At 44.5% G+C, this 19304-nt stretch overlaps 1 protein-coding gene across 4 annotated transcripts in view; it reads left to right on the forward strand.

The window, feature by feature from the left end:
* The first annotated feature begins 979 nt into the window (after window positions 1–979).
* The window catches only part of rab3gap1 (RAB3 GTPase activating protein subunit 1), a 135029-nt gene continuing 116704 nt past the window's right edge, over window positions 980–19304 (forward strand). For 2 of the 4 annotated variants that reach the window (XM_063052500.1, XM_063052501.1), the window contains exons 1-5: window positions 980–1079; window positions 1192–1247; window positions 14484–14559; window positions 14933–15068; window positions 15368–15446. In XM_063052500.1, the coding sequence (XP_062908570.1) occupies window positions 1062–1079; window positions 1192–1247; window positions 14484–14559; window positions 14933–15068; window positions 15368–15446 (365 nt within the window). In that variant the 5' untranslated portion in view covers window positions 980–1061. Of the gene's footprint in view, window positions 1080–1191; window positions 1248–14483; window positions 14560–14932; window positions 15069–15367; window positions 15447–19304 lie in introns of those variants that run through there. The other 2 variants (XM_063052503.1, XM_063052504.1) reach the window with 2 other exon arrangements.

Here is a 19304-nt window from a genome sequence, read left to right on the forward strand (position 1 = left end):
AGGGGTGTTCCCCCAAGACTGCCACATCTCACATGTAAGGCACATCACTGTCTCAGGACACATTGTAAAAACTAACTGCAAGCTAGCTTGTCCTCCGCCTCTTCTCGTCAAAGCCTCAAAGCTCCACTCCTTCACTGGCCCACTCACGCACTGGCCGCTTCGCTTGAGCTATCCCGAATTATCTGTTTGAGCTTTTCAAAATGTTTGGTCACCTGACCTCGATTGCCCAATCAGCTGCTTTCTGCTGAGTCTGAGCTATTCAAATCTTGATTGTCCAATTAATGGCTTACTGCTGATCTATTCAAATCTTGATTGCACAGACTTGATTTCGGATCTCCCCCTCCCACTGTCAAATCTCTTACTAGCTCTTCCTTCAGTTAGTCCTGACGAAGGGTCTCGGCCTGAAACGTCGACTGTACCTCTTCCTAGAGATGCTGCCTGATCTGCTGTGTTCACCAGCTACTTTGATGTGTGTTGCTTGTCCGTTATTTATTTATTTATCAATTATTTTTTCCTCTTTTTTGTTTTCTCTGTCCCGGTGACGGGATGTTGTGTGTCCCTCAGTCAGTGATGGTGATGAGAGTTATACTCTGTCATGGTGATCGGAGGTTTGCGGATGTGTTGTCTGTCTGTCCGGGACATTGCTCTGCCGTCTGCTGGTCTGGGGAGGGCTGTGGTCTCTGCGTGGGATGTGTTGCCCCCCTGTCTGCGTCTGGGAGCTTTACAGTCTGTCTCTCCACTCTGTTAAGGGTAGTGAGGGAGGTTGTCTCTCCGTCCGGGCGGGCGTAAGGTTGTCTCCGTCTGGGTGAGGGGGAAGGATGTATTGTCTCTGTCCCCGGGGGGGGGCCAGCGGTACGTGTTGACTCTCTCTCTGTCCGGGGGAGGTTGGAACGTGATGACGCTATCTCTGTCCCGGGCGGGGGGGCGGGGGGGGGGAACGTGATGAGGCTTGCTCTGTCCCGGGGAGGGGAACGTGATGACGCTCCCTCTCCTGGTTACGCTAACAGGAGGAGGTGGTCCGCTACCCACAATCCACCGGAAACAAACAGAGAGGCTCCAAAATGGCGGCGGACAGCGACGTAAGGATTAATTTGTTTTCTGTTTAAATACAATTTATCATTGAAATTTACGAATTACAGAGCGTTTATGTTCGTTCACGCCTCTTTACTTTTATTTCGTTAATGCTGACAGCCGGAGTCAGATGTGTTTGAAATCACGGACTTTACGACGGCTTCGGAATGGGAGAGGTAGGAGCGTTCGCCCGTGTCCCTGTATTGCCCGCACTCCCACACCTCATTTCCGGGACCGTGTATTGCCTGCACTTTTTAATAGTACAGCATAGTACAGGCCCTTGGTGCCGACGCTCAAACCCACCCTGCCTCCCATATAACCCCCCACGTTAAATTCCTCCATATACCTGTCTAGTAGTCTCTTAAACTTCACTAGTGTATCTGCCTCCACCACTGACTCAGGCAGTGCATTCCACGCACCAACCACTATCTGAGTAAAAAACCTTCCTCTAATATCCCCCTTGAACTTCCCACCCCTTACCTTAAAGCCACGTCCTCTTGTATTGAGCAGTGGTGCCCTGGGGAAGAGGCGCTGGTTATCCACTCTATCTATTCCTCTTATTATCTTGTACACCTCTATCATGTTTCCTCTCATCCTCCTTCTCTCCAAAGAGCAAAGCCCTAGCTCCCTTAATCTCTGATCATAATGCATACTTTCTAAACCAGGCAGCATCCTGGTAAATCTCCTCTGTACCCTTTCCAATGTTTCCACATCCTTCCTACAGTGAGGCGACCAGAACTGGACACAGTACTCCAAGTGTGGCCTAACCAGAGTTTTATAGAGCTGCATCATTACATCGCGACTCTTAAACTCTATCCCTCGGCTTATGAAAGCTAACACCCCATAAGTTTTCTTAACTACCCTATCTACCTGTGAGGCAACTTTCAGGGATCTGTGGACATGTACCCCTAGATCCCTCTGCTCCTGCACACTACCAAGTATCCTGCCATTTACTTTGTACTCTGCCTTGGAGTTTGTCCTTCCAAAGTATACCACCTCACACGTCTCCAGGTTGAACTCCGTCTGCCACTTCTCAGCCCACTTCTGCAACCTATCAATGTCTCTGCCATTTTCGACAATCCTCTATCTACAACACCGCCAACCTTTGTGTTGTCTGCAAACTTGCCAACTCACCATTCTACCCCCACATCCAGGTCGTTAATAAAAATTACGAAAAGTAGAGGACCCAGAACAGATCCTTGTGGGACACCACCAGTCACAACCCTTCAATCGGAATGTACTCCCTCCACCACGACCCTCTGCCTTCTGCAGGCAAGCCAATTCTAAATCCGCCTGGCCAAACTTCCCTGAATCCTATGCATTCTGACTTTCTGAATAAGCCTACCATGTGGAACCTTGTCAAATGCCTTACTAAAATCCATATAGATCACATCCACTGCACTACCCTCATCTATCTGCCTGGTCACCTCCTGAAAGAACTCTAGGCTTGTTAGACACGATCTGCCCTTCACAAAGCCTTGCTGACTGTCCCTGATCAGACCATGATTCTCTAAATGCCCAGAGATCCTATCTCTAAGAATCTTTTCCAACAGCTTTCCCACCACAGACATAAGGCTGACTGGTCTATAATTACCCGGACTATCCATACTACCTTTTCTGAACAAGGGGACAACATTCGCCTCCCTCCAATCCTCGGCTACCATTCCCGTGGACAATGAGGTCATAAAGAATCCTAGCCAGAGACTCAGCAATCTCTTCCCTTGCCTCGTGGAGCAGCTTGGGGAATATTCCGTCAGGCCCCGGGGACTGAACCGTCCTAATGTATTTTAACAACTCCAACTCCTCCTCTCCCTTAATATCAACATGCTCCAGAACATCAACCTCACTCATATTTTCCTCACCGTCATCAAGTTCCCTCTCATTGGTGAATACAGGTTTCCCCTGCCATCCGAAAGTAGAGCGTTCCTATGAAACGGTTCGTAAGCCAGAATGTCGTAAAGCGAAGAAGCAATTACCATTTATTTATATGGAAAAATTTTGTGAGCGTTCGCAGACCCAAAAATAACCTACCAAATCTTGCCAAATAACACACAAAACCTAAAATAACAGTAACATATAGTAAAAGCAGGAATGATATGATAAGTACACAGCCTATATAAAGTAGAAATACTTCTCTACAATGATTGCCTGCACAGATCTCCATAGCGAAAATCTCACGCAAGTGCTGTTGGCATAAATGCGCTCTCCAGTAACCTTTAAACTATGAAGCTGCCAAATCTACCAAATAACGTGTAAAAATACACAGCCTATATAAAGTAGAAATAATGTCTGTGCAGTATCACTTACCGGAATTGGGAAGACAGTGCCGAGCACACTGATGATGTTGTGTTAGACTGAGTCGTCGCAGGTTGGGGTAGTGCAGTAGCCTCCACCCTCTGGGCCGCCGACCCGATACATTGCCGTGAAGAACTAGCGGTAGCCGGGAGGCACACAACACATCTTTAAGAAAAACGCCGAAATAAACATACTAATTAATTAGGTGCTGCCCGGCACATAAATGTCGGCCCAGATCAGTGCCAATTGCATCGCCTCTGATCTGGGCCGGCAATTTACGTGCCGGGCAGAACCTAATTAATTAGTATGTTTATTTCGGCTTTTTTCTTAAAGATGTGCTGTGTGCCTCCCGGCTACCACTGCATTCTCCGCAAATCGGTACAGTATCTGTCCGGGGCCCGGGGGTTGGGGTGGTGGGACACTGGGGTGTCATCTCATCGTCGATCGGGGCAGCTCATCTTCTCCTATGACTGCCTGCCTCGATGTCGAAGGTTGAGGTTCGTCGTCTGCTGTGGCTGACGTGGAAGGCTTGCTTGACTGCTGAGCCTCGCGCATTTTTCTATCATACAGTTCTTTGCAAGCACTCAAACCATCCTGCAAATATCCCCTAAACCTACTTACCCTTTCAAAATTAAAGTCGTACTTTATCATTGCAGCGAAAATCTCACGCAGTTGCTTCACTTTCGCTACTGCATTCGGTTTCGATTGTTATCCTTTCCTCTTCCAATTGCATCAGATCTTGGTCATGGGATGCCAAAACCTCTTCAACATCATCTTCGTCAGCGTCCACAAGCCAAACTCACTTTGTCCTTACTTCGTTCACCACGATCAAAACGCTTAATTATGTCTAGTTTTACACTAAGTGTAACACCCTTACGAGCTCTTGCAGGCTTTTCCGATACCGTAGAACTCATCTTGCTAACGGCTGCTCAATGCAACATGTTAAAGCAATGCCGTTCCGAATCCAGGGGAAAGCGGCTGCTTGGGGCGCACCTCCTTTTTTCGCGCGCTGCCTTTCTTCGTAACAGTGAAAACACCTTCTGAAAGCAAAAACAGGGTACTAATGTAGGTCTTTCGTAACAGTGAGGTTTTGTAAAGCGAACGTTGGAAAAGCGGGGGACACCTGTACTGAAGAGAAGTATTCATTGAGAACCTTGCTCACTTTCACAGCCTCCAGACTCATCTTCCCAGTTTTATCTCTAATCAGTCCTACCTTCACTCCTGTCATCCTTTTGTTGTTCACATAACTGAAGAATGCCTTGTGAATTTCCTTTACCCTACTCGCCAAGGCCTTCTCATGCCCCCTTCTCGCTCTTCTCAGCCCTTTCTTAAGCTTTCTTGCTACCCTATATTCCTCAATAGACCCATCTGATCCTTGCTTCCTAAACCTCATGTATGCTGCCTTCTTCCATCTGACTAGATTTTTCACTTCACTTGTCACCCATGGTTCCTTCACCCTACCATTCTTTATCTTCCTCACTGGGACAAATTTATTCCTAACATCCTGCAAGAGATCTTTAAACATCGACCACGTGGTTGTTATCATGGGTGACTTTAACTTCCCTAATATTGATTGGCACTTGATTAGTTCCAAAGGTTTGGACGGGGCGGAGTTTGTTAAGTGTGTCCAGGATGGATTCCTGTCACAGTATGTTGACAGACTGACTAGGGGGAGTGCCGTACTAGATCTAGTATTAGGTAACGAGCTGGATCAGGTCACAGATCTCTCAGTGGGTGAGCACCTGGGGGACAGTGACTGCCGCTCCCTGGCCTTCAGCATTATCATGGAAAAGGATAGGATCAGAGAGGACAGGAAAATTTTTAATTGGGGAAAGACAAATTATGAGGCTATAAGGCTAGAATAGACAATAGGTGCAGGAGTAGGCCATTCGGCCCTTTGAGCCAGCACCGCCATTCACTGTGATCATGGCTGATCATCCACAATCAGTATTCGGTTCATGCCTTGTCCCCTTAACCTTTGATTCCGCTATCTTTAAGAGCTCTATCCATCTCTTTCTTGAAAGCATCCAGAGACTTGGCCTCCATGGCCTTCTGGGGCAAAGCATTCCATATATCCACCACTCATTGGGTGAAAAAGTTTTTCCTCAACTCCGTTCTAAATGGCCTACCCCTTATTCTTAAACTGTGACCTCTGGTTCTGGACTCACCCATCAGCGGGAACATGCTTCTTGCCTCCAGCATGTCCAATCCCTTAATAATCTTATATGTTTCAATCAGATCCCCTCTCAGCCTTCTAAATGCCAGTGTATACAAGCCCAGTCGCTCCAATCTTTCAACGTAACTTGCGGGTGTGAATTGGGTTGATGATTTTGCAGGGAAATGTACTATGGACATGTGGTCGATGTTTGGAGATCTCTTGCACTTCCACACCTCATCTCTGGAACCCTGTATTGCTTGTAAATTTGTTTGTTTTGCTCACCAGCTTGGCTTAACTGGAGTGCACAGATAGCAGTTTTGTGGGACCTGCGAGCAAATGTTAGACCTTTAGGGACTAGTAATCACGTTTTATTTCAAATTTTGTTTTATTTTTGTAATCTTGAAGCCATGAGATTTACATGCTTTTGAAGTTATTAAAATGTTTCATAATTTGTTTGTTGTATTTTTGACGCATAAGTTCTCCTTGTAGTTTTCAAAGGAGTACCTTTGATGTATTTCCGTATTAAGTGAGCCAACATATCTGCTACTTATTATTAGAAGCCAAAAGTGCCTTTTCTGTTGAGTGCTTGAATCTTTAAATAAATCCGTGTGCCCAGTTAGAAGATGTTTGCATATTAAGTAAGATTAGCAAATGCAATGATTTCATATTTTTGTAAATTGTTTTCATGTCTGAAAACTGCAGAGTATTCAAGACTACAAGGCTTTTTTTTTGTAATTGATATTGAAGAGGGAAGAAAGAAAATTTAATCTCAAACAAGTGAAAATCTGCAGATGCTGGAAATCTGAGCAACACACACAAAATGCTGGAGGAACTCAGCAGGTCAGGCAGCATCTATGGAAAAGAGTACAGTCAACATTTCAGGCTGAAACCCTTCAGCAAAAAATGGAGAAAAAAGGTGAGGAGTAGATTTAAAAGATGGGGGAAGGGAGAGAGAACCACCAGGTGATAGGTGAAACTTGGAGCTGGAGGGATGATGTAAAGAGCTGGGAAGTTGATTGGTGAAAGAGAGAAAAGGCCATGGATGAAAGAAAAAGGGAGGAGCACCAGAAGGAGGCGATGGATGGACATGAGGTGAGAGAGGGAAAAAGGGATGTGAAATGAACAAGGTGGGGTGGGGGGAAGGTTGGGAATCATTACCGGCAGTTTGAGATGTTCATGCAATCAGGTTCGAGACAGCCCAAATGGAATATCAGGTGTTGTTCCTCCAACTTAAGTGTGGCCTCATCACACCAGTCGAGGACGTTGTGGGTGAACATATCAGAATAGGAAGTGGAATTAAAATGGGTGGCCACCGGTAGATACGCTTGTTCTGGCAGATGGAGTGTATGCTTGGTGAAGCGGTCTCCCAATCTACGCTGGCATCTACGCTCTGTCCTCTAGAACAGACAGGATCTCCCAGTAACCACCCATTTTAATTCCACTTCCCATTCCCATTCCAATATGTATCCATGGCCGCCTCTACTGTTGTGATGAGACCACACTTAGGTTGGAGGAAAACACCTTGTATTCCCTTTGGGTAGCCTCCAACCTGATGGCACGAACATAGATTTCTCGAACTTCCGGTAATGCCCCACCCCCCCTTCTTTACTTCCCATCCCCTTTTCCCTCTCTGTCATCTCCTTGCCTACCCATCACCTCCCACTGGTGCTCCATCCACTTTTTTCTTTCTTCCATGGCCTTCTGTCTCTTTCACCAATCAACTTCCCAGCTCTTTACTTCGTCCCCCGCCCCCCCCCCAGGTTTCACCTATCACCTGGTGGTTCTCTCTCCCCTCCCCTCACCTTTTAAATCTACTCCTCAGCTTTTTTTCCTCCAGTCTGCTGAAGGCTTTCGACTCGAAATGTCATCTGGAAGATTGGGAAGACTTTAAAAGGCAACAAAGTACCTCTAGGTGAGCAGTAAAGAAAGGAAAGAAGGATTATGAAAATAAACTGGCACAAAATATAAAAGCGGATAGTAAAAGTTTTTATAATTATATAAAGTGAATGTAGGTCCCTTGGAGAACGAGAAGGGGGAAATTGATGATGGGTAATGAGGAAATGGCAGAACCTTTGAATGACTATTTTGTGTCGGTCTTCACGGTGGAGGATATGCCTAACATGTCCAAGAGAGATGTTATGGATGTGATGGGAGATGAGGACCTCGATACAATAGCTATCACTAAAGAGGTAGTCACGAGGAAATCTGCAGATGTTGGAATTTCAAGCAAAACACATAAAAGTTGCTGGTGAACGCAGCAGGCCAGACAGCATCTCTAGGAAGAGGTACAGTCGACATTTCGGGCTGAGACCCTTCGTCAGGACTAACTGAAAGAAGAGCTAGTAAGAGATTTGAAAGTGGGAGGGGGAGATCCGACATGATAGGAGAAGACAGGAGGGGGAGGGATGGAGCCAAGAGCTGGACAGGTGATTGGCAAAAGGGATATGAGAGGATCATGGGACAGGAGGCCCAGGGAGAAAGAAAAGGAGGAGTGGGGGGAAAAACCAGAGGATGGGCAGGGGGTATAGTGAGGGGGACAGAGGGAGAAAAAGGAGAGAGCGAGAAAGAATGTGTGTATGTAAATAAATCACAGATGGGGTATGAGGGGGAGGTGGGGCATTAGCGGAAGTTTGAGAAGTCAATGTTCATGCTATCAGGTTGGAGGCTACCTAGACGGAATATAAGATGTTGTTCCTCCAACCTGAGTGTGGCTTCATCTATATATTGGCGAGACCCGCCACAGACTGAGATCGTTTCGCTGAACACCTACGCTCTATCCGCCAGAGAAAGCAGGATCGTCCAGTGGCCACACATTTTAATTCCACGTCCCATTCCCATTCTGATATGTCTATCCATGGCCGCCTCTAACCTAATAGCATGAACATTGACTTCTCAAGCTTCCACTAATGCCCCATCTCCCCCTCGTACCCCATCCGTTATTTATTTATATACACACATTCTTTTTCTTTTTCTCTCTCTCCTTTTTCTCCCTCTGTCCCTCTAACTATACCCCTTGCCCATCCTCTGGGTTTCTCCCCCCCCACCTTTTCTTTCTCCCTAGGCCTCCTGTCCCATGATGCTCTCATTATCCCTTTTGCCAATCAACTGCCCAGCTCTTGGCTCCATCCCTTCCCCTCCTGTCTTCTCCTATCATGTCGGATCTCCCCCTCCCCCTCCCACTTTCATAGAAACATAGAAAATAGGTGCAGGAGTAGGCCATTCGGCCCTTCGAGCCTGCACCGCCATTTATTATGATCATGGCTGATCATCCAACTCAGAACCCAGCCTTCCCTCCATACCCCCTGACCCCTGTAGCCACAAGGGCCATATCTAACTTCCTTTTAAACATAGCTAATGAACTGGCCTCAACAGTTTGCTGTGGCAGAGAATTCCACAGATTCACCACTCTCTGTGTGAAGAAGTTTTTCCTAACCTCGGTCCTAAAAGGCTTCCCCTCTATCCTCAAACTGTGACCCCTCGTTCTAGACCTCCCCAACATCGGGAACAATCTTCCCGCATCTAGCCTGTCCAATCCCTTTAGGATCTTATACGTTTCAATCAGATCCCCCCTCAATCTTCTAAATTCCAACGAGTACAAGCCCAGTTCATCCAGTCTTTCTTCATATGAAAGACCTGCCATCCCAGGAATCAATCTGGTGAACCTTCTTTGTACTCCCTCTATGGCAAAGATGTCTTTCCTCAGATTAGGGGACCAAAACTGCACACAATACTCCAGGTGTGGTCTCACCAAGGCCTTGTACAACTGCAGTAGTACCTCCCTGCTCCTGTACTCGAATCCTCTCGCTATAAATGCCAGCATACCGTTCGCCTTTTTCACCGCCTGCTGTACCTGCATGCCCACTTTCAATGACTGGTGTATAATGACACCCAGGTCTCGTTGCACCTCCCCTTTTCCTAATCGGCCACCATTCAGATAATAATCTGTTTTCCTATTTTTGCCACCAAAGTGGATAACTTCACATTTATCCACATTAAATTGCATCTGCCATGAGTTTGCCCACTCACCCAACCTATCCAAGTCACCCTGCATCCTCTTAGCATCCTCCTCACTGCTAACACTGCCACCCAGCTTTGTGTCATCCGCAAACTTGGAGATGCTGCATTTAATTCCCTCATCCAAGTCATTAATATATATTGTAAACAACTGGGGTCCCAGCACTGAGCCTTGCGGTACCCCACTAGTCACCGCCTGCCATTCTGAAAAGGTCCCGTTTATTCCCACTCTTTGCTTCCTGTCTGCTAACCAATTCTCCACCCACACCAATACCTTACCCCCAATACCGTGTGCTTTAAGTTTGCACACTAATCTCCTGTGTGGGACCTTGTCAAAAGCCTTTTGAAAATCCAAATATACCACATCCACTGGTTCTCCCCTATCCACTCTACTAGTTACATCCTCAAAAAATTCTATGAGATTCGTCAGACATGATTTTCCTTTCACAAATCCATGCTGACTTTGTCCGATCATTTCACCGCTTTCCAAATGTGCTGTTATCACATCCTTGATAACTGACTCCAGCAGTTTCCCCACCACCGACGTTAGGCTAACCGGCCTATAATTCCCCGGTTTCTCTCTCCCTCCTTTTTTAAAAAGTGGGGTTACATTAGCCACCCTCCAATCCTCAGGAACTAGTCCAGAATCTAACGAGTTTTGAAAAATTATCACTAATGCATCCACTATTTCTTGGGCCACTTCCTTAAGCACTCTGGGATGCAGACCATCTGGCCCTGGGGATTTATCTGCCTTCAATCCCTTCAATTTACCTAACACCACTTCCCTACTAACATGTATTTCGCTCAGTTCCTCCATCTCACTGGACCCTCTGTCCCTTACTATTTCTGGAAGATTATTTATGTCCTCCTTAGTGAAGACAGAACCAAAGTAATTATTCAATTGGTCTGCCATGTCCTTGCTCCCCATAATCAATTCACCTGTTTCTGTTTGCAGGGGACCTACATTTGTCTTTATCAGTCTTTTCCTTTTTACATATCTATAAAAGCTTTTACAGTCCGTTGTTATGTTCTCTGCCAGTTTTCTCTCATAATCTTTTTTCCCCTTCCTAATTAAGCCCTTTGTCCTCCTCTGCTGAACTCTGAATTTCTCCCAGTCCTCAGGTGAGCCACTCTTTCTCTGGCTAATTTGTATGCTACTTCTTTGGAATTGATACTATCCCTAATTTCTCTTGTCAGCCACGGGTGCACTACCTTCCTTGATTTATTCTTTTGCCAAACTGGGATGAACAATTGTTGTAGTTCATCCATGCAACCTTTAAATGCCTGCCATTGCATATCCACCGTCAATCCTTGAAGTGTCATTTGCCAGTCTATCTTAGCTAATTCACGTCTCATACCTTCAAAGTTACCCCTCTTTAAGTTCAGAACCTTTGTTTCTGAATTAACTACGTCACTCTCCATGTTAATGAAGAATTCCACCATATTATGGTCACTCTTACCCAAGGGGCCTCTCACGACAAGATCGCTAATTAACCCTTCCTCATTGCTCAAAACCCAGTCCAGAATAGCCTGCTCTCTCGTCGGTTCCTCGACATGTTGGTTCAAAAAACCATCCCGCATACATTCCAAGAAATCCTCTTCCTCAGCACCTTTACCAATTTGGTTCACCCAGTCTACATGTAGATTGAAGTCACCCATTATAACTGCTGTTCCTTTATTGCACACATTTCTAATTTCCTGTTTAATACCATCTCCGACCTCACTACTACTGTTAGGTGGCCTGTACACAACTCCCACCAGCGTCTTCTGCCCCTTAGTGTTACGCAGCTCTACCCATATCGATTCCACATCTTCCCGGCTTATGTCCTTCCTTTCTATTGCGTTAATCTCTTTTTTAACCAGCAACGCCACCCCACATCCCCTTCCTTCATGTCTATCCCTCCTGAATATTGAATATCCCTGAACGTTGAGCTCCCATCCCTGGTCACCCTGGAGCCATGTCTCTGTGATCCCAACTATATCATAATCATTAATAACAATCTGCACTTTCAATTCATCCACCTTATTACGAATGCTCCTTGCATTGACACATAAAGCCTTCAGGCGCTCTTTTACAACTCTCTTAGCCCTTTTTAATGCTTGCCCTGGATTTGTCGGCCTGCCACTTTTACTTTTCCCCTTTGTACTTTTTGCTTCTACGCTCACTTTACACCCCTCTGTCTCTCTGCACTGGTTCCCATCCCTCTGTTGTGAACTAACCTCCTCACACCTAGCCGCTTTAATTTGATTCCCACCCCCCAACCATTCTAGTTTAAAGTCGCCTCAGTAGCCCCCGCTAATCTCCCTGCCAGGATATTGGTCCCCCTAGGATTTAAGTGTAACCCGTCCTTTTCAAATCTCTTACTAGCTCTTCCTTCAGTTAGTCCTGACGAAGGGTCTTGGCCCGAAACGTCGACCGTACCTCTTCCTCGAGATGCTGTCTGGCCTGCTGCGTTCACCAGCAACTTTGATGTGTTTTACTAAAGAGGTAGTGCTGAGCAAACTTGTGGGCATGAAGATGGATAAGTCCCCTGGTTCTGATGGAATGTATCCCAGGGTACTGAAAGAAATGGCAGAAGTTACAGTAGAGGCTTTAGTGATAAATTTACCAAAATTCTCTTGGTGTCTGGGCAGGTCCCAGCGGATTGGAAGACGGCGAATGTCACGCCACTGTTCAAAAAAGGATGTAGGCAAAAGGCAGGTAACTATAGGCCCATTAGTTAAACATCTGTAGTTGGGAGAATGCTTGAAGCTATCACTAAAGAAGAAATAGTGAGGCATCTGGAAAGAAATGGAGCCATCAGGCAGACGCAGCAAGGATTCGGCAAAGGCGGATCCTATTTGATAACCTTACTGGAGTTCTTTGAGGATATAACGAGCGCAGTGGATAGAGGGGAACAGATGGATGTTATTTACTTGGATTTCCAGAAGGCATTTGATAAGGTGCCACATAAAAGACTTGTCCATAAGATAAGGATGCATAGAGTTGGGGGTGATGTATTTAGCATGGATGGAGGATTGGTTAACTAATAGAAAGCATAGAGTTGGGATACATGGGTATTTCTCTGGCAATCAGTGATGAGCAGTGTGCCACAGGGGTCTGCGCTGGGCCCACAACTGATCATTATATACATTAACGATCTGGAAGAGGGGACCGAGTGTAGCGTAAAAGATACTGGTGAACGCAGTGGGTCAGGCAGCATCTCTGGGAAGAGGTACAGTCGATGTTTCAGGCTGAGACCCTTCGTCAGGACCAACTGAAGGAAGAGTTAGTAAGAGATTTGAAAGGGGGGGGGGATCCAAAATGATAGGAGAAGACAGGAGGGGGAGGGTTGGAGCCAAGAGCTGGACAGTTGACTGGCAAAAGGGATATGAGATCATGGAACAGGAGGCCTCGGGAGAACGAAAAGGGGGGGGGGGAAACCCAGAGGATGAGCAAGGGGTATAGTGAGAGGGACAGAGGGAGTAAAAGGGGAGAGAGAGAGAGAGAAAGAAGTGTAGTGTATCTTAATTTGCTGCCGATAGAAAAAGGTTAAGTGAGTGGGCAAGGGTCCGGCAGATGGAGTACAATGTTGGTAAATTTGAGGTCATCCACTTTGGAAGAATAAATGGAAGAGCAGATTATTATTTAAATAGTAAAAACCTTCAGCATGCTGCTGTGCAGAGGGACTTGGAAGTGCTTGTGCATGAATCACAAAAGGTTGGCTTGCAGGCACAGCAGGCTATCAAGAAGGCAAATTGGATGTTGGCCCTCATTGCTAGAGGGATTGAATTCAAGAGCAGGGAGGTCATGCTGCAACTGCACAGGGTACTGGTGAGGCTGCACCTGGAGTACTGTGTGCAGTTCTGGTCTCCTTACTTGAGGAAGGATATACTGGCTTTGTAGGTGGTGCAAAGGAGGTTCACCAGGTTGATAAATACACTGTATTTATATTTGATTTTTTTAGATTTTATGTAATGTAAAAACAATCAGCATTGTAGACTTGCTCTGGTGTTAGACTTTCATCAGCGACTATCTTTGCAAACTCTTGAATGTATTTCTTTGCTTATGCATGATCAGCAGATGCTTTATCACCGCAAATCTTAAAATTGACTGCCATGCCTTTTCTTAAATTTCTGCAACCAGCCGGATGAATATTCACAATTACCTTCAATTTTCAGTTTGTCATGCTAGATCTTTGCTTCTTTCATGTTCAGCATATCATTGAGAAACATATGTTCATTCTGCTGATGAATGCACTCTTTCAAAATACGATCAAGATCTTCATTTTTTGTTTTATAGTGTTTTTCTATTTTTCATTCAGAGTGCTGTTGCACACTTTTATTGTTTGCATGATTTGTCTTTCTTTTCTCTTTCTCTGTGCATTGGGTGTTTGTCTTTATTTAATTGGGTTTTTCTGGGTTTCTTGCTTTGTGGCTGGCTGCCTGCAAGCAGACAAATCTCAAGGTTGTGTAATTTATACATTTTTTCGATAATACAAGTACTTTGTTCATTACATATGTGAGGCCACTTCTCAGAGCTGCCTGTGATGCGCAGAGATCTGCGCATCACCTGGGAACCTTTCAGCGCCTTGTAAAATTTTCCATTTGTGATGTCATGTCAGCACTCAAAAAAAAAATTGGGATTTCAGAGATTTTTGGATTTGGATTTTTAGGGTAAGGTGTACTCAACCTTCAGTAAATGCTGCTGTCTTTGAAGCATCATTTCTAGCGTGCTATCTGTAAAATGTGTATAATGCGAGGTGACATAGTGATTTGTGTTATAATAACATTTTGTTGTATGCTTATTATATAATTGATTTATTTAAGGATCAGGTAGCAGTTCAAAGAATCATATAATTTTACAGTACAGAAAGAAACTACTCAACCCATCATGTCTGCCTATAAAAAGTGTTACATTGGAGTTTTTAAGTTTGTCTATTATTTCTCATTTTCTTACTTCTAGATTCATGTCAAAAATTGAGGAAGTGCTGAATGATTGGAAACTGATTGGAAGAACTGCAAGCAAATCTTTGGAAAAGGTCCGTTTTTGTTGTATTGTCATAGTTAACTGGTATTCAAAATTTGTCAAGAAATTATATCAGTGATAATTGAAAATTAATTTGATTAATGCCATTGTGGGTTCTTGTTAAGTGTGTTTGCTCTACAGATATCTTGAGTGTATTTATGTCTGGCTATAAATATGTGAAATATCTCACCATGAGTAATGAAGAGGGAGAGAATATCCCACCATTGGAATAATTGTCACATCTCCACTGGTATTTTCTAGTGCTATTTCAACCTCTGGGGTTTACAATTTTTGGCAGGAATATATTGTAAACTTTTAAATCAATTGTTGTGCTTTTGTATATTATTGCTATGCACTGCTAGTTATTGTACCTTGTGAATTTACAGGGTGAATTAACCTCTGGAGTGTGGGAGGAGAAGTCTGATGAGATTTCTTTCGCAGATTATAAATTCACTATAACACATCATTACCTCAAACAAGAATCATCAGTAGATAAGGATATAAAAGAAGTGTCAAAAGAAGGTATGGCTAGTCACCTGAGCTGACTGCATTTATACACCCACTGACTGGAAATCTGACCCATTTCAACCCTTTAATTAATTAGGATAAATGTATCCACCTTTGAATAAATTTGTAGAAGTAGAGCGTCTATGTTCCAATACTGTCCTAAAAACTTTGTTAGGGGGTGGATTTTGTAAGTTGGTTTCCATCTCTGTTTTGTTCATTTCATTTGGAAAAATTAGTTTCTTCCACAGATACATGCTGTTTTATGTATTCTGGAGAAAAATTCCATTTTGTAAATTGCAATTTTATTTCAATAGATGTTCTTCCTGAAGCAATGCAGGATTTGCTATCCATGAACAATGATTTTCCACCCAGAGCCCATTGTCTCGTCAGATGGTAGGCACATTCTTGATGCTCTTTGTTATGGGTAGACGATTACAGTTTAATACAAAGCTGAGGCTATGTGTGTTTTATGCAGTTGTCTCTGGTGAGGAATCAGCAAAGTCTTGTATTGAAGTACGTGTAGGACTTGCATCCATAACTTGCATGTCAATGAAAAGGGCTTTGATGCCTCAAAAAATCTGAATTTGCTGCCATTATTTTTCTGGGAAATTACTTAAATTTAGGAGCATGAAAGTCTTTTCTAAAATTATTTATTAAAGTACAGGAAAAACTAAAGAAGGTGTTCCATGCAAAATATTTGTCATGTGCATTGGTCTTTCCTATATACTGTAATTATCATGAGCTCAGTTGTTATTAAGTGTTTTGAGTGATGTCCCAGACTAGGACTGATGTTTTTCATTTAGAATGCTTCCAGAGTGAGGTTAAGTGATTTTCCTACCATAGAAGCTTGAGAGCACAAAGAAAACTTCCCAAAACAGGAAAGTTGGCCAAGTTCTGTTTGAACAGACTATGCTGTGTAGTTATACTTCCAGTAGGATGGTGGTGTGCTGGGATTCAGAGCCTTCTATGGGATGAACTAATGGGATTTTTATGATTGCAAGATCCTGCTGAACGTTTAAGAACTTAAGGTACTGCCTGTCTGTCTGATCAGTGAATTGCTTGTTGACAGAGGAGCTGGACTTGGTGCAGATCATGCTGCTGCCTGTGTCAGAGTGGGTGGGCGAAGATGATCCGCAGTCTAATAGCGAGTGACTGTCGTAGTTGCTTTTCTTGTGGCCGCAAGACCCCGTTGGACATTGTTAATGTGGAATGCTGCAAGTATAATTCACTGCAACACACCTGAAACGTCGACTGTACCTCTTCCTAGAGATGCTGCCTTGCCTGCTGCGTTCACCAGCAACTTTGATGTGCGTTGCTTGGATTTCCAGCATCTGCAGAATTCCTGTTGTTTGCAGTCTAATTCACTGGTTCATTGGCAAACAGCGAGGGAGGACTAAGCCTCTAGCTGTGGTGTTGCCTGCTGACAGCTGCTCAAGACAGAGGCATTGTAGTCGGTACACTCCACCAAAATGCAGGAGGTTGCATGGCATGGTGCAGATACTGGAGTTGGTGTTGCCCTTGATTGTTTGCTTGGCAGAAGACAAGCCATATTGTGTTTGACTACAGACTGCTGCCACATTCATGGACTCACGAACTTGGACTATAGTTTTTAGTGTGACTGTATTTTACTGATTTCTTATGTGCTATGATCCAGAACTGGCTTGCCCACAGAAAGCAAAGAGTGGTTGTAGACGGGTCATATTCTGCATGGAGGTCGGTGACCAGTGGAGTGCCTCAGGGATCTGTTCTGGGACCCTTGCTCTTTGTGATTTTTAAATGACCTGGATGAGGAAGTGGAGGATGGGTTAGTAAGTTTGCTGATGACACAAAGGTTGGAGGTGTTGTGGATAGTGTGGAGGGCTGTCAGAGGTTACAGCAGGACATTGATAGGATGCAAAACTGGGCTGAGAAGTGGCAGATGGAGTTCAACCCAGATAAGTGTGAAGTGGTTCATTTTGGTAGGTCAAATATGGCAGAATGTAGTATTAATGGTAAGACTCTTGGCAGTTTGGAGGATCAGAGGGATCTTGGGGTCCGAGTCCATAGGACGCTCAAAGCAGCTGTGCAGGTTGACTCTGGTTAAGAAGGCATATGATGTATTGGCCTTCATCAATCGTGGAATTGAATTTAGAAGCCGAGAGGTAATGTTGCAACTATAGAGGACCCTGGTCAGACCCCACTTGGAGTACTGTGCTCAGTTCTGGTCGCCTCAGTACAGGAAGGATGTGGAAATCATAGGAAGTATGCAGAGGAGACTTACAAGGATATTGCCTGGATTGGGGAGCATGCATGAAAACAGGTTGAGTGAACTAGGCCTTTTTTCCTTGGAGTGATGGAGGATGAGAGGTGACCTGATAGAGGTGTATAAGATGATGAGAGGCATTGATCATGTGGATAGTCAGAGGCTTTTTCCCAGGGCTGAAATAGTTGCCACAAGAGGGCACAGGTTTAAGGTGCTGGGGACTAGGTACAGGGGCGATGTCAGGGGTACGTTTTTTACGCAGAGAGTGATGAGTGTGTGGAATGGGTTGCCGGCGACAGTGGTGGAAGCGGATACAATAGTCTTTTAAGAGACTTTTGGATAGGTACATGGAGCTTAGAAAAATACAGGGCTATGGGTAAGCCTGGTAATTTCTAAGGTAGGGACATGTTCAGCACAACTTTGTGGGCCGAAGGGCCTGTATTGTGCTGTAGGTTTTCTATGTTTCTATGATTATATCCCAGAGTCCTGAAAGAGGTTGCTGACGAGATAATGGATGCATTGGTGGTGACCCTTCTCGAATCACTTGATTCTAGCATTGTCCTGGAGAGCTGGAAAATTCCAAAAGTCAGTTTAGGCTTTAAAACGGGAGGAAGATTAAAAAAAAGGAAATTATAGGCCAGTTAGCCTAACCTCAGTGGTTGGAAAAAGTTGGAGTCTAATTATTAAGGATGAAGTTTCAGGGTACTTGGAGACTAATGATACGGTAAGTCAAAGTCAGCGTGGTTTCTGTAAAGGGAAATCTTACCTGACAAATCTGACAGAGTTCTTCGAGGAAGTAACAAGCAGGGTGGATAAAGGAGAGGCAGTGGATATCATTTACTTGGATTTTCAGGAGGTATTTGATAATGTGCCACACCAGAGGCTGCTTAACAAGATAAAATCCTATGGCATTACAGGGAAGATGCTGGTGTGTATAGAGGAATATGCTGACAGGCAGGAGACAATGAGTAGGAATAAAAGGGACCTTTCTTGGTTGGCTACTGGTGACTAGTGTTCCTCAGGGACAGCTACTTTTCACATTGTTTGTCAATGATTTAGATAATGGAATTGATGGCTTTGTGGCAAAGTTTGCAGATGATACGATGATAGATGGAGGGATTGGTAGTGCTGAGGAAGCAATGCGATTGCAGTAGGACTTGAACAAATTGAAAGAATGGGCAAAAAAAATAGATGGAATAGAATGTTGGGGAATGTATGATAATGCATTTTGGTAAAAGAAACGATAGTGCAGACTATTATCTAAATGGGGTGAAGGTTCAAACATCACAGGTGCAGAGGGACTTAGCAGCTCTCCTGCAAGATTCCCTGAATCTAGTCAGGCCACACTTGGAGTATTGTCAACAGTTTTGTGTCTTGTATCTCAGAAAGGATGTGTTGTCAATGGAGAGAGTCCGGAGGAGGTTCACAAGGATGATTCCAGGAATGAAGAGGTTAGCATACGAGGAGTGTCTGGCAGCTTTAGGCCTGTACTCACTGGAATTTAGAAGAACGTGGGGAGATCTCATTGAAACCTATTGAAAGGACCAGATAGGGTAGATGTAGATTGGGTGTTTCTTATGGTTAGGGCACAGCCTCAAAATTGAGTGGTGACCCTTTAGAACAGAGGCAAGGGGTTACTTTTTTTAGCCAGAGAGTAGTAAATCTGTGGAATGCTCTGCCACAGATTGTGGTGTAGGCCAAGTCTGTGCGTGTATTCAATGCAGAAGTTGATCATTTCCTCATTGGTCAGGGCATTGAAGGATATGGTGAGAAGGCACGTGTATAGGGTTGAATGGGATAGGGGAACAGCTGTATGGAATGGTGGACCAGACTCAATGGGCCAAAAGGCCTAATTCTGCTCCTCTGTCTTATGGTCCTATATTCCAGTCCTCCAACACTGTGCCGGAGTCCAGTGATTTTTGAATGATCGTTACTGATGTCTCATCAATCTCTACCGCTACCTCTTTCAGAACCTTAAGGTGCAGTTCATCTGGTCCGAGTGACTTGTG

This window comes from Mobula hypostoma, chromosome 6 (assembly GCF_963921235.1).
Source record: "Mobula hypostoma chromosome 6, sMobHyp1.1, whole genome shotgun sequence".
In the NCBI taxonomy this organism is placed as follows: Eukaryota; Metazoa; Chordata; class Chondrichthyes; order Myliobatiformes; family Myliobatidae; genus Mobula; species Mobula hypostoma.